At 38.9% G+C, this 14,613-nt stretch overlaps 1 protein-coding gene across 5 annotated transcripts in view; it reads right to left on the bottom strand.

The window, feature by feature from the left end:
• ADAMTS3 (ADAM metallopeptidase with thrombospondin type 1 motif 3) overlaps window positions 1–14,613 on the bottom strand; it is a 531,886-nt gene that overhangs the window by 37,392 nt on the left and 479,881 nt on the right. For all 5 annotated transcript variants that reach the window (XM_078068759.1, XM_036078049.2, XM_078068756.1 and 2 more), the window contains 5 exons: window positions 4,461–4,544; window positions 2,454–2,610; window positions 1,584–1,689; window positions 1,050–1,193; window positions 275–407 (listed from right to left, as the gene is read on the bottom strand). In XM_078068759.1, coding sequence (XP_077924885.1) covers window positions 275–407; window positions 1,050–1,193; window positions 1,584–1,689; window positions 2,454–2,610; window positions 4,461–4,544 — 624 coding nt within the window. The remainder of the gene's footprint in view (window positions 1–274; window positions 408–1,049; window positions 1,194–1,583; window positions 1,690–2,453; window positions 2,611–4,460; window positions 4,545–14,613) is intronic.

Raw genomic sequence — 14,613 nt, forward strand, 5'->3', positions numbered from 1 at the left:
CAGACGCGTGACTTAAGCAAATCGCTTAATCTCTGTAAATCTTGGCTTTTTCATGTGTAAAGTAAAAATATACCAGCTCCCATCTAGTCTGCTAAGGATTAAATAAGATAATACATTCGAAGCTCTTAGCTTCAGCACATAGTGACACAACAAACACAAAGTCATTGATAGATGCTGTTCCGCTTGCACCAGTGAGTCCATAAAGCTCACCAAACAGGAGCTATGCAAATAGATTTCAAGATGCAAAAATCTCAATTGACTGTGAGTGACATACCGCAGTGCACATTTTATAACCAACCCCAAAGTCAAAACGACATTGCTCATCCATAGAGTAATTGATTCCAGGAAGTTCTGGGAGTTTGGGCCAATCATGTTCAAAAGGGTCATCAAGGAGACAGTCATAGGAACTGTAGAAAGGAAAATATTTCATGTCGTTAAATGTTCATTTTTTTTTTAACACATCCTAATGAAAAACTATTCTTAGGTTACAGACTCCGGAATTTCATCCAATCATATAGCAAGATCATAGAGTCATACCTTTTAAGGTTTTTGGTTTCACTTCCATTCAGAAAAAGACCCATCATCCTTATTCATCCCCCAAAAGAAGCCAAACATGACTCAGGAATACAGTAGAATTGTGACAGCCTTATATTCATGGCCCTCGCGGGACCCCCACACAGTATGGTGGCACAGATCCCGGCCCCTATCCTACAGGGAATATGCAGCACTCTCTGCAGGCGTCACATGACCGTCCTTTCTCTCCTCATCCCCAACTCAAGTTTGACCACCAGTCAAAGATTCCATGAGGAGTTTACTGAAAGGAGACCACAGTTAAAAATTCTCTTAAATTCTAGGCTTACGGCTTAAAATACTGTGATTACATTATGGGATCATTGTGCCAAAAGCTCTGAGTCATAAGAAAATGTTTATCATGAGCAACAATTCTCATTCACTGGGAGTTTGGTTAAGATTGAGGTCCTAAAAGACAGTTTCACGTCTGTGTTATGCTACGACATAAATGCTCTCAGGACACGCAGAAGGGGACGTACTGGATGTATCTCTTCAGTTCTTGGCCACTGCACCGGGACCAGTGGTAACGATGAAACGCTGCTTGCACCAAGGGGGCCATGACACTCCCCATAGCGGTCTCATCACCACACCTGTTGCCTTGTCCGTCGTGCTCCATTCCCAGCCTACAATAAAAGTGAGACCTCACTGGTAAGAATCAGAGGGGCCATGGATTTTGCTTGATTCCACTCTTGGAAATAAATTCAGGGGAATATGCGTTTTATAAATTAACGTGGCTTTTGCGGAGGAGTCCCAGAGACTGTGAAATAGAGAATAATCTGACAGAAATGTCTTTCTTGTCCCATAGCTACGGAAAGCGCAGGGTTATCTCTGCAAGCCAGAGTCATTTATTTAGTTTCAGTGCGTGACCTCCTCCCTGTTTTCAGCTCCTCACACTTGGCAAGGAATGAGAGCTGCATGCTGGCATGTACTCTGCCCAAAGTGTGAACAATACTGAGAGAAGCAGGAAAGAAAAGACCTTTTTTTTGGCTTTATAGCTGTCAACAGTGACTTACACATGGCCAGTCTCATGGGCTACTACAAAAGCAGATGAAAAACCATCCTCGTGATTCAGGGTACAGCTTCTCACTGGATGACACATGCCTGTGACTGGAGCATATCCTGTAGAGAATAACAATTACTTTTATTTTCATTTTATGAGAAAGCCCATTAAGAACTACTACTGGACCTTTGCCTAGAAAAAAAAAAAAAGAGCTTTTCAGGAAACAGAGGCAGTATTATTTCGCTGCTAGCATTGTGCCACATTCTCTTGGGAAAGCCACACACAGGTAATGGTCTCTAAAGAGATTCACTGGGTCTGCGTTTTCTCCTTCCCTAAGGGAAGGAACTGCCTGGGGTTACTATTCTGTTCTGCCCACCAACAAAGCCCTGTCTTTCTGTTTTTAGTGAATGGTCCCTTCCTATGATGGTACTGATAAAGGGAGCCAGAAATTCCATCAACATTGAAAAGAACTCATCAGTCCACTTTTTTTCCAAAGTCTACATCAGAATTTATTAGATAAATGGAAGCTGACTTTGGAAGAAAGCTCTTTGGCAGCAATCATTTCTCATGGCATCTCCTTTCCCTTTCCGAGCAGTTAGTGGAAATCACACTGCATTTTACAGCATCCCCTCCACACCCCAAATGCACAGTCATTATTTTAAAGGCAAGTATAATATATTATAGCATTTAAGTAGCATTTAACATCGTGAATTCCACAGAAGTCACTGGAAGCAATAGAAAGAAAGTGTATGCCTGGCTGAGGCATGGTGGAAAGTGGTGCATGGTGGAAAGGGAGCTGAACATTTGAACAGACTCCTTGATTTAGGATTATTTTTTAAAAGTCATGCCCTTAAGTTTTTCTTCTGCATATTAATAGAAATACCTTGCATTCCAGCAGGTCCAAAGTCTTGCCTGGTTAAGAAAATTGCATGATCGTGGTGTTCAGAGTGGTTCGGATCAGACTTTTGTTGTTGGCAAGCCCAGCGACACACGTTCTCCAAGCTCCTGGATGGGTTTCCCCTTTCTATGAGGCTGATGGACTAAGAGGAAACAGTGCATTGAAGAAGTGTATAACACTTTCCCAAAGGCTTCCTTTCATCACTTGCTCTGAAGTCAACATTTGGGAGTGTAATATTTCAAAGATGTTCAATAATATTATTTAGGGCTTATGCATATATCTGCTCTTATTTGGGAATTCTAAATGCCCATGAAGGTCAATCAAGATCAATGGTACCTGTGTGAAAGGTGACTGACACATTTATGGGAACATGTAACTCTGACATTTGCTATCATGGGGCAACTCAATGTTAATCATTGGGGTAAGAATTCTAGTAGTCCATTTCCTAATTCAGCTCAGATTTCTTAGTTTTATAGATATTAAAAACAATAAAAAAAAAAAAAGGAAAAGATTCTAGTGTGAGACTTATCCAGAGTTGTTAAAGTGAAAGGTCTTTAGTTAAAATTTTTATTTTTATTTTTATTGGCCCAGAATTGATCAACAAATGTGAAGAACATAAATTCTTCAATGATCTGGCAAAGCTGGTCAAATCTTCATTTCAGGAGGTGGTCAAATTACATAAACCTTACACTGAAGAAAGCAACTCCCCCCTTTTTTTAACCTCAGAGCAATGAAGAGAGACTCTTATCTGGCAAGTTACAAGCAATGGATTGACATTGCCTGGAATGTTGCTACTACCACATTATGATCAGGAGTTAAAAGTTCAGAGGGAAAAGGGCCCATCTTCAAGAACCCAGTATCCATACTTCCCGGAATAGTTCTGATAGAATAAGAAATGGAATTTGGAACCCCAAATTAGTCTCTACTTGCCTGACCGGCTGAGAGTTTTGTTACATTTCAGCAAATATCATTATCAGTGTTTACATTCTGAATAAAATTAGCTTGGTTTATTACATGCTGATCACATACTTCTCCAAACAAATCATATAACAACCAATTGAAGGCTGTTAACATCTCCAGCTGGAGTTGACTTGTATTTAGTGTTAGTAACACAAAGTAGGTCAGGTTTATGGAATACAGTAAAGATCAATGACACCCTCTCATCAGAAAATGATAAGTGGGTGTTAAATACATAATGAAATGCAAACACATGGATTTTTTTCCTGTTTGCTAAATGCATGATTTCCTTAGTATTTCATAATCAGGAGGATTAATTATGGGAGGGGGCATGTAATCTTAAATATCAAGAAGATTGCCAAGTTAGGCACTTTCTCAAAGGAAGAAACCATGGTTATCCATTCCATTATTTCCAAGGACAAGGACACATCTACTGCCATTTTAAAGCCAGCTGAAGTTAGTTACATTACATGAAATTCCTACCGTGTGCATTTTGACTTAACTTTTTGTTTTCAAAAAGGATTAAAGCTCTTCTAAGTGAATATCCACTGTATACTTCATTTTTCTTAAGTGGAACGATATACATGTAAAATATCGTTTTTAACAAATCATGAGAGAGAAAGGATCTCTGCTATTTTTCTTCACTGATATATTCAAAGCACCTAGAAAGCATCTGACACATAGTAGGCACTCAGCATAGATGTTTTGAAGGAATAAACGGTTCACGAATTTGACAATAATGGGAGACTGAGGAAATTCTCTTTCCTCACATTGGCATCCATTTGTTTTCACCCATATAGTCATACCTAGTGCCAGGATCACTACCTATGACTCCATTAGATAGATAAGCAGAGCAAATGGGATCAGCACAAAAATCATTATCACAATCCATGCTGATTGTGGCAGTTTCTCTTCCTCAGTTAGGTCTACGTGAGATGTCAATACCACATGCCAGTTAGAGCTACAGAAATTTAGTCTTCCGTTTGCTAGCCCAGTCCTTCACGTTCATAGTTCACATATTTTAAGACATTTTACCTTTGTGTAACCCAGCATTATCATGCGCACCAGGACCACATTTATATGCACTCCAAGGGACTCATCGTGGTAAATTTCATTCACCTGGAAACAAAGCAGATCATTGCTAAAAGAAAGGTGGCACGATGACTTCATGAAGTGTACAACATTTCAGGGGTCAGCCATGTAATCACAAGTACTAGAGTCAAGTCACTTTTTTTAAAATTTGGCTTAAGCTGAACTCTCTTACCTTTAGCTTTGAAACAATTCCCAGATATGTGAATTACTGATTTTGTAAACCCCACAGTACAATAAATAATGGAGGATATACTTTAAAAGGGCATCATTAAACTATTGTTGTGTTAGAAAGAGTCCAATGTGTTATATTTACATATAATGTTCATCAAAAGCAACCACAAGTGGGTGACTCTGACAAGAGTCTACTAGCTGAGCGTAGCCACAGCCCTGTAGAGGAAAACAGACAGCAGGCATTTGTCTGGGTGCTCATGTCACCACCAGGGGTCCTACGTCTGGTTGGGAGAGCCCATGGAAATGGAGTTGGTATGCAGGAGCTATGGTGGTTTATCTGCAGGCCAGTAAATGGGTAGCCCTCCCAGTGCTCCCCGTCTAGGAGTGGGGCAGCTGAATCAACAATTATTTAGAAGTCCTTCAACATCTGAATTACTAAGGTGAACGTATGAGTGCATATTAGATGAATATCACCCTTAAGTATAGCTCAGAAAAGCTAAGTTGAGTCACTCCTTTTTATTTAATTTTTTAAAGTTGGGCTGAAATTTTTTAAAAGCGATTTGGTATACTTTAAAATCATAGATATTAGAATTTAAGCAACCTCATAGTTCATAGCCCAACACAGACTTATATAGATGAGCAAGATGAAGACAGTAGAGGTTAACTGGTATGCAAAACCCACAGTCAACTGTCGGCAGATATGAATCTAAAGTGGACCATCATTGTATCTTCTGATTAAACTGGTGCAAAATCAGTGTGTGTAAAGGTTGCTTATTAAGTTGGCAAATGCTAGCAGGAATGGGGAAGGCGGAGTTACCCGACTAGATTACAAAAATTCTTAGCTATTCCCAGGGACAGGGACCGAACATTTGTCACAATAACTAAAACAGGGATGGAAAACTAACTGCAATTCTACTTGAGATCCAGGAGACTTGTTGGACTATAAGCACAGCAAATGGAAAACCTATAGAGAAAAGAGAACCATAATCTCATAGAGAGAGACTTTAAAAAGAAATCTAACTTAAGAATGATAGAATGTTCTAAAAAGCTCCCCAACAAAATTCATGAATCATAAAATTGCAAATTACCACACTGACCAAGAAACAGGCGCAAGAAATCCCAACTGAAATATTTCAAGAATCTAATGGGACTGCACAGAACACCTTACAAAATCAAGGCCTGAAATACAGACTAAAGGCATACTTACTAAATTTGTATGGAATGAAAGAAAGGACAGCTAAGATTAAAAAAAAAAAAAAAAAAAAAAAGCAGCAGAAACAAGTATATACTAAAGAAGACTAAGTACAGTTCGACAAGAGAAGATGTAGAATCCTCTAAAGTGGAAAAATGCACTATTGACATACACACACATAGAGTTTACAAATGCACATACACACAGAGAATGGCAAGAGCCAATCCAAGAGAAGCCAAGTTAAAAAAAACAAAAACAAAAACACCTCTGCAATGTGCTCTTGTGTGGCACAGGTGTGCGGACAGGCAGCCCAGGAGGAAGCCATCCCTTTGGGGCCAGGGTATCCTTGGAAGTATTGAGTACCTTTTATCTATGATGTCTTATAAAAGAGAAGTTGACAAAGATGAATGTATCCAGAGAAGAGTAAAAAGCAAGAAGCCTTGAAAATGTGTCACATAAAGAAGGGGAGACACAGTGGCCAAGAGCCTAACACCAGACACCAATAGTCTTGTTGACCTCTTGGTTCAACCCCTCATTGTTGTGTGGTCTCCATCTTTCTTCGCCTCGGTCAAAGGGGCATAATAAGAATACTACCAGACTGGGCTAGTGCAAGAATTAAAAGATTTAACTCATGCAAACAGATTGTTCAAAAAATTCATGAGTGAGGGGCGCCTGGGTGGCTCAGTTGGTTAAGCGACTGCCTTCGGCTCAGGTCATGATCCTGGAGTCCCTGGATCGAGTCCCGCATCGGGCTCCCTGCTCAGCAGGGAGTCTGCTTCTCCCTCTGACCCTTCTCCCTCTCATGCTCTCTGTCTCTCATTCTCTCTCTCGCAAATAAATAAAATATTAAAAAAAAAAAATTAAAAAAAAAAAAAATTCATGAGTGAGAAGGAGAGAGGGACGTTACGGAACAGTAGAATATGGGAAACAGAAAAGAAAAACCTAGAAAGAAGACTTAATAGCTGCCATATGGAAAAGGGGTTCAATTTATTCGATATATCTACAGAAAATAAATAAAAACCATGGGTTTAAACTGAGAGGGGTAGATTCCAGGTCAATATAAGAAAAGACCAAATGCTGGACCAAAAAACTGTGATTTCTTATGACCTTTTTGGTCACGGGCACATTGTTTTATCTTACTCCATACATGCTTAATTGTAGTCCAAACCCCCTTCCTCTTCTGGATTAATTATCTGATAAGAAATTCCTAACATTTTAATTCCAATACAAGTCTGAAGACAGGCATGTCACTACCACATTCATCCAGAGACTCAGGGACATTCCAAGAGACTTCTCATAAGGCAGATGCTTTGAATTAGTAACACAGCTGCATCACACATACTCAGCTTCATGTAATTGAAATGTAAATGCATTCGACGTTAAAAAAAAAAAAAAAAAAAACCCAAAAGCACAAAATAGGGAAACGATAAAATTTTAAATGAAAGAAAAGTAGTTAGGTAAAAAAAAAATAATTTCTAGAGCAGAGATGATGGAAGGAGGGCCACTGCCGAACAGCAGTGACAACTGTACTTTAAAATGCAGGAGACATGGGGCGCCTGGGTGGCTTAGTTGGTTAAGCGACTGCCTTCGGCTCAGGTCATGATCCCGGAGTCCTGGGATCGAGCCCCACATCGGGCTTCCGGCTCAGCGGGGAGCCTGCTTCTCCCTCTGACCCTCTCCCCTCTCACGCTGTTTCTCTCTCGCTCCCTCTCTAATAAATAAATAAATAAATAAAATCTTTAAAGAAAAAATTTAAAATGCAGGAGACACATCAGAAATCTTAGACTCGTACAATGGAGGAAAGGTGGCAACAATGACAAATAGCTTATGAGAGTTGAGTTAGTATAGTGTATAATCACCCTAAATTAATAAATTCATCTGTATACTGGGGAAATTTTAAAATCAGTACAATACCAAGGAACTCCAATGGACAAAATTTATGTTCCCCATGGTAATAGTACATTATAAAATGATGGAGTAGAAGGACACTTCTTTAAAAGTCAAAGTTACCATTCACCAAATGAAAAGTATTGTTTAACAAAAGTCACTATGATGCCAGGCTAATTAGATAGCAGGGTACGCCAGCAGAAACCAAATAAAAAATCAGTCAGGGGTGCCTGTGTGGTTCAGTTGGTTAAGCGACTGCCTTCGGCTCAGGTCATGATCCTGGAGTCCCGGGATCGAGTCCCACGTCGGGCTCCCTGCTCAGCGGGGAGTCTGCTTCTCCCTCTGACCCTCTTCCCTCTCATGCTCTCTGTCTCTCATTCTCTCTCTCTCAAATAAATAAATAAAATCTTAAAAAAAAAAAAAAAATCAGTCAGGGAACCTTTTAGGTCAGCACACACTTGTGAAACTGTCACAGGACATACATAAATTATTATGGGTAGAAATCACCAAATACAAGGCAATGGTTTGTGCACAGAGCAGAAAGTATTCCTTCAATATGGCAAACCATCACACATTAGATGGCAGTGCAAAGCGCTAGATAGCACTTATTATCCTGTTTTTCAAAGTTTAAAAAGAATACATTATTCTCTTTAAAATGTACTTAATAATTTGGCTACTTTTCATCTTGCTAGGCCTTATTAATAAGAGGATGCAATGTTTTTATACTCAGAGGCCTACAGGATATGATGAGTTGAAGAAATAATCAGCACCACAGGATAAGACAAAGACCTGGATTCTCTCCCAGCTATGACACTGAAAAACTGAGGGACCTTGGGCTGATCACTTAACCTCTCTGGGCCTCTGTTTTCTCACTGGCAAATTATGACTGGACTTGCTCTGCCTGCTTCAAAGGGTTGTTGTCCAAATCTAGCAAAATGCCACACAATTGCCCTCAGAAAAACACAAAGAACTTTAGCACCCTTCCATCTATTTTTGGGAAAGATTTTAAAGACTTATGGGTGTATTTTCATAATCTACATGAAAAGAACAAGAAATACAACTGCCTCCTTCTTAGTTGTTATCTTAAAGCGACTGCAAAACTCTTATACTTGAAATCTCAATTGAATGAAAGATGTGATTTAAATTATATCTATAAAAAAAATGGGAAAAATCATTTGACACTTAAATTTTTTCAAAAATACTGTCATAGTGTACAAAACTCTTCCCAGCAGATGGCAGTATGCACATTTTTGAGGGGGGTAAAGGCTGCTTAATACACCTGGAGGTATTTACTCACCAGTTGCTTAATGTCTGCCTTTTCCTATATTTATACATAAATAAAATAACTTCCTTAAAATTAAATAAGAGTTTTAAAATATTCTAGCCTAAGGAAAACATTGAGTCATTTGACTCTTGAAAGCAAAGAAAAATATTGAAGACATCTTTCATTTAGATTGTTTTTCAATGTCATCTATTAAAACATATGAGAGGCATAGAGAAACTCCCAGAATCTGACTATAAATTAATCACAGATTTTTAACAATCAATAAATTATATACAGAATGAACTAAAAACATATCCTACTGAATGAACCACTTGAATCTGTCAAGATGAACTAAAATAATATTTGTTAAGATAGCATTTTTACAACTCTTAGTGACAAGGAAAGCAATTTTTTTCCTAAGTAAAAGCAACAGCATCAAACAAAAACAACACCTAACATTATACAGAGCTTTTCAGATTCTAGACACTGCACTAAATATTTTATATTCATTCAAGTAATCCTTGCAACAACTTTAGAGATATTATCATTTCCATTTTACATCTAAGATGTTGAGGCCCAGAGAAGTCAAGTAACTGGCCCAAGGTCACACAGTTGATAGTCACAGCAAAGGATAAAAACCTAGGCAGTCTGACTCCAGAGTCAGTAGTGTTCACCATCTTGCTATACTTCCACAGACCCGCAGACCACAGCACCATCACTCTGCACAAAACAGCTGGTTCTAGAAGAATCGATAGTGATTTGCTATCCCTGAATTTAAGAAATTGGTGTGTGAGTATATTGAGAAAGAGGACTTAGCAACTTCACTTTTTTTCATAATCTTCCTTCATGTAAATTTTAAGGAAATGAGGAATTGGGCTCTGAATTTACTATAAATAATGATTTTTTTAAATGATCAATATGATGGTATTCTAAAAATACTAGGAAAAAGAAAGAGATGCTAGAGCAGATCACTGGAAAAACTGAGTAAGAAAAGAAAAGATAGGGCTGAAATTTATAACCAGTGTTTTTGGTATATAAGCATAAATATTCTAAGAAGTCACATATTTGACACAATGTAATGCAAATCTATGTAAAACCAAATATTCTTTTACCACGTGAGCCAATCTATTAGAATGTGTGTAGATTTTCTGTGAGGTGTTCAGGTTTGAGCTCAGAGCTTTTATTAAGTTACCTGAAAGAAGGGGTAAACAGAACATTAATTCAATTTTCAGATGACCTTAAATTAGAAGGGGTTGCCAATGATGTGAGGGGGGAAAAAAAAGGTAAAACCAAGTCAAGTATTCCTTTCCTTGAAAGGAAAATTCCTTCCAGGTTTGTTCCCGGACAGGACAATTTCTTCCAGGACATTTCCCTGGCAGGACAGTCTGACCTGCTTTGTCTGACTAGCTGATGAACAGCTTTGTCTGGCTTCAACAAAGCAACACTCATTTTTCTTTTAGATGGGTGGATTAGGTCTTGAGAGACAGTATGGCTGAGTGGTTAAGAGCATGGGCTCTGCAGCCAGATTACCTTGGTTTGATCTTGGCTATGTGACCTTGGGCATTTTATTTGCCTCTGTGCTTCAGTCTTCTCATCTGTGAAATGGGCTAATTATAATACTGTCCTCACAGGATTGTTGAGAGGAATAAATGAGCTCATATATGTTACAGAGCTTAATAGTGCTGGCCCTTGCAAGTGAAAAATCAAAAAAGTGTTAGCCATCATTAATACCATTATTCATACAGAAGAAAATAAATGATACCCAAGTGTGATTTTTAAAAAGACAGAGAGAGACTTGGTTTATGGAAGGCAAACAAGTAATGACAAGATAGCCTAGGTAATTTGGGCTGGACATAAAAGCATTCTGAAACGAACTGGGAAGAAACAGTACTCTCTCCACAACTCATCTCTCGCAGAGCTAAAAAGTTCCAAACACACACCTATGTGGATTCTCAGCCCATTCTCTATATTCCTTTTACTCAGAGTAGGTAGCTGACTCTCTTTTCTCTTCTCACCTCCAATCACAGACTAATAATAACTACCTTTATTAACAGTCTTATCAAATATTTACTGAACAGTTACCATGTGTCCAATTGTCCTTGGGGCAGGAAACTGAATAGTAACTGAGTTTGAGTCTCTGTTCTTATCATGACTATGTTCTAAAATGTAAAATAAGTTATATGCATGGACAAAAATCAGTAAATACAAAAAAAAAGACATGCAGACAAGGTCATACCAGATAGGAATTGGTGCTCTGAAGGAAATAAATCTGAGTGATGAGACAGATGACCAGAGGGAGAGGAAGAAGCTACTTAAGACTGAGTAGTCAGAGCAGGGAGACCCACAGTCACGAGGTTATGTCTGAAGAGCAAGTGCAAGAAACCCAACCCACATTATCGCAACAGCCCAACGCCCGGCAAAGGAGACATCTTTATCACTACTTTAGAAAAAGACTGAGACCCACAGAAGTTACAGGATTTTACCCCAAAAGATTAGCACAAATAAATTCAGATAAGGCTATGTGAGGCTGATGGTTGTTCTTTTTTCACAACTACCTTGCTTGCCTTTTTCTTTCTGTCCCAGTGGAAGTGCTAAGTCTCTAGCTGCTTCTGCTCCAAATGATCTGCTCCAAAAAATTAACTCTTTATTGCCTGTATTCAATCTCTCCCTTTCATGGAGTTCCTTTTCCTCTTTAATTAACGTTCTCAACTCTCCCTCATCATGAAAAAATAACCCATCTACAGTGCTCAGCACCATGTAGTACTATTTAGAAGCATGTTCTCCAATGACACTATTCTGTTTCTTTAGCAATATTAGCTCCCTTTTCTCTGCCTAGCTCACATGTCAGTGTGCCTCAAAGTTTTATTTTCAACACTCGTCTCTTCTCTGCGCTCTCCCTGCAATATTTCATTCACTGCTGTTTCTTCAATCAATACCTATAGGTTGATGAGCTCCAAATGTTGATGTCTGTAACACTGATTCATCTCTCCCATGCTCCAGAGCCATCTGTTCAACTCCAGTTGTAAAAGAACTATCTGTTGGGAATATATCTATATATCTCAAAGTATACTTGCCTTCTCCCCAAAGTCTGTTCTCTCAATATTCTATACAGTTGAAGACTAAACCATCCTTGATTCCCTCCTCTTCTGCAAATACTGCAGTCAGTCTGTTACCCAGTCCTGTGGACATCTCTCAAGTCTATCTCTTTCTGTCCACAGCCAGGAGCTAGTATCCATCCTGAGTTGAACTGTCACAATAACCTGTTAAGTCTTTTGCAAATGTTTGCGTTTGGGTAATTTGGGCCCATGTCAGTAGTCCTCCGGAAGGGCAGATTATAAGGGTCAGATGGTTGTTTTCAATAAGCATGAGTCTGTCCTTTTATGTTAATTATGACTTTACCTTCTTTAAGCATCAAAGGAGCTTTGGGTGGACCAAGAAGAGGCAATTCAGCTACAGGGACTTAAAAACTCTTCCGGCCTTTAGTGAAAGCATACCAAAAGCCCAGGTAGAACTGATTCCCTTTCATCAAGAATGAGAATGAATGATTCCCTCAACAAACTAAAAAGCTTTTCTGTGTTTTAGGACCCTGGGAAAAATAAAGCCTGCTATAAATCTGGGAGGGATAAGGTCAGTCTGATATTTGTAGCATAACAAAGGAAAAATAAGTGAATGTCAGGAAGGAAATTTGGGGCTTCAGAAACAAAGGGGAAAAGGGCGCCTGGGTGGCTCAGTCTGTTAAGGGCTCCCTGCCCAGCGGGGAGTCTGCTTCTCCCTCTGCCTCTCCCCCTGCTTGTGCTCATGCACTCTCTCTCTCTCTCAAAAATAAGTAAATAAAATCTTTAAAAAAAAAAAAAAAGAAACAAAAGGGAAGGGGAAAGAGGAAGCTGAGATGCTTCAGTAAATCAAAGGGACCTCTGAGGCGGCACTGTGTGGTCATCCTGTTGTGATGTTAATTTAACCTATCATGTTCAGATTCTTCTAGAACTATGGGTCCAGGATATTCCAGGGCGAGGTATGCATGTTTATATAAGGGATGGCCAAACTGACCCGTGTTTACTCCAGTCTGTCTCTGTGACCTGTTATGGTCAATCCACACTGGGGAAATTAAGACAATTTGTTGAGGCTGGATGATGCAGTATAAACCACAAGGGGTTTGGAGCCAGATAGACTATGAGTTGTGATCAAGTCACTGATCTTCTTTTTCTTTTTTTAAAGATGTTATTTATTTATTTGAGAGAGAGAGAGAGAGAGAGCGTGTGAGAGAGCACGGCAGAGGGAGAGGGAGAAGCAGGCTCCCCGCTGAGCAGGGAGCCCGACGTGGGGCCCAGCTCAGATCATGACCTGAGCTGAAGGCAAATGCTTAACCAACTGAGCCACCCAGGCGCCCCAAATCACTCATCTTTAAAACCCTTTGACTCTTCATTACCAAGGTGAAATTCAAATACCTTAGAATGGCATGAACATTTTTCTAAAGGTAACTCCAGCTTCCCTGTCCAGCCTCATTTTCTGTCATATCCCCTAAATACCCTTCAATTTTACCTATAGACAAGCCTCTCCATTGGCTCCAAAGACACCATGAACTACCCCTGTAAGTATCTTTTTCCAGTCTGTTCCCCATCTTCTAAGAGCCATTATCTCCTTTTCTAGCAGGGAAATGCCAATTTATTCTCTAAAGTCCAACTCAAATGGCATCTCCTCTATGAAGACTCCACCTGCCATTAGCATTATTTGCCAAACCACATCCCTTTCTTCTCAATTCATGTTTACATAATCATTTATAACTAAATCTTTTCAAGAAATTATCAAATTTTATTATTATTTGTTGATATCACCTGCCTGTTAGAACTAGCTCCTTGTGAAAAGGAGCTACAATTTTATTAATTTTTGTCTCCCTAGAAGCACACAGGACTTGGCCTATGGGAAGGTATGTCTGTTGTGTGAAATCAATGTCTAGAGGATTGATGTCAATTCTAATGTAAGAAATGGATTAAAGATAATGACCCAAAATAGACAACTGCTTCATGATTTGCCTAGGTTGCCTGAACATGCATACTCCCCAGACAAATCTGCCTTGCACTCATGTTCAGTGTTTTAAGAATCATTAGTTGAGAAATCAAATGCAGTGCAGAGATTTAATCATCATTAATTAACCAGTAGCCACATGTATCTGCTAACACTTGAAAAAGTCTATTATTAATGCTTTGTTAGGACCAGAGTACTTACAAGGAGTATAGATTTTCTTTTAAAAATATTAGGTAGGGAAGCCTGCCATGTCCACATAACACAATGATGTTATTAGTTCACTGTACATAAGTAGCCAATTTCAGTATAAAAAAGACTTAATGACTTCTCCTTAATTATTAATGATTACTTGGAAGTATGATTATTTCTCATACTTTTAAATTAATTGTTTTCTTTTCACTTGATAAATCCTAAGATTAAAGCATGGACTCAATTCTCTGCAGAACACTGAAAATTTAAAAGACCCAGATCACTTCCTAGATCTTAGTATATGACAACGACACCTGCCACAGACAACAAAGTGTTGATGACAGGGACCATATGGCACAGTGAAAACAACA

The sequence above is a fragment of the Halichoerus grypus genome, chromosome 3 (assembly GCF_964656455.1).
Source record: "Halichoerus grypus chromosome 3, mHalGry1.hap1.1, whole genome shotgun sequence".
Lineage (NCBI taxonomy): Eukaryota > Metazoa > Chordata > Mammalia > Carnivora > Phocidae > Halichoerus > Halichoerus grypus.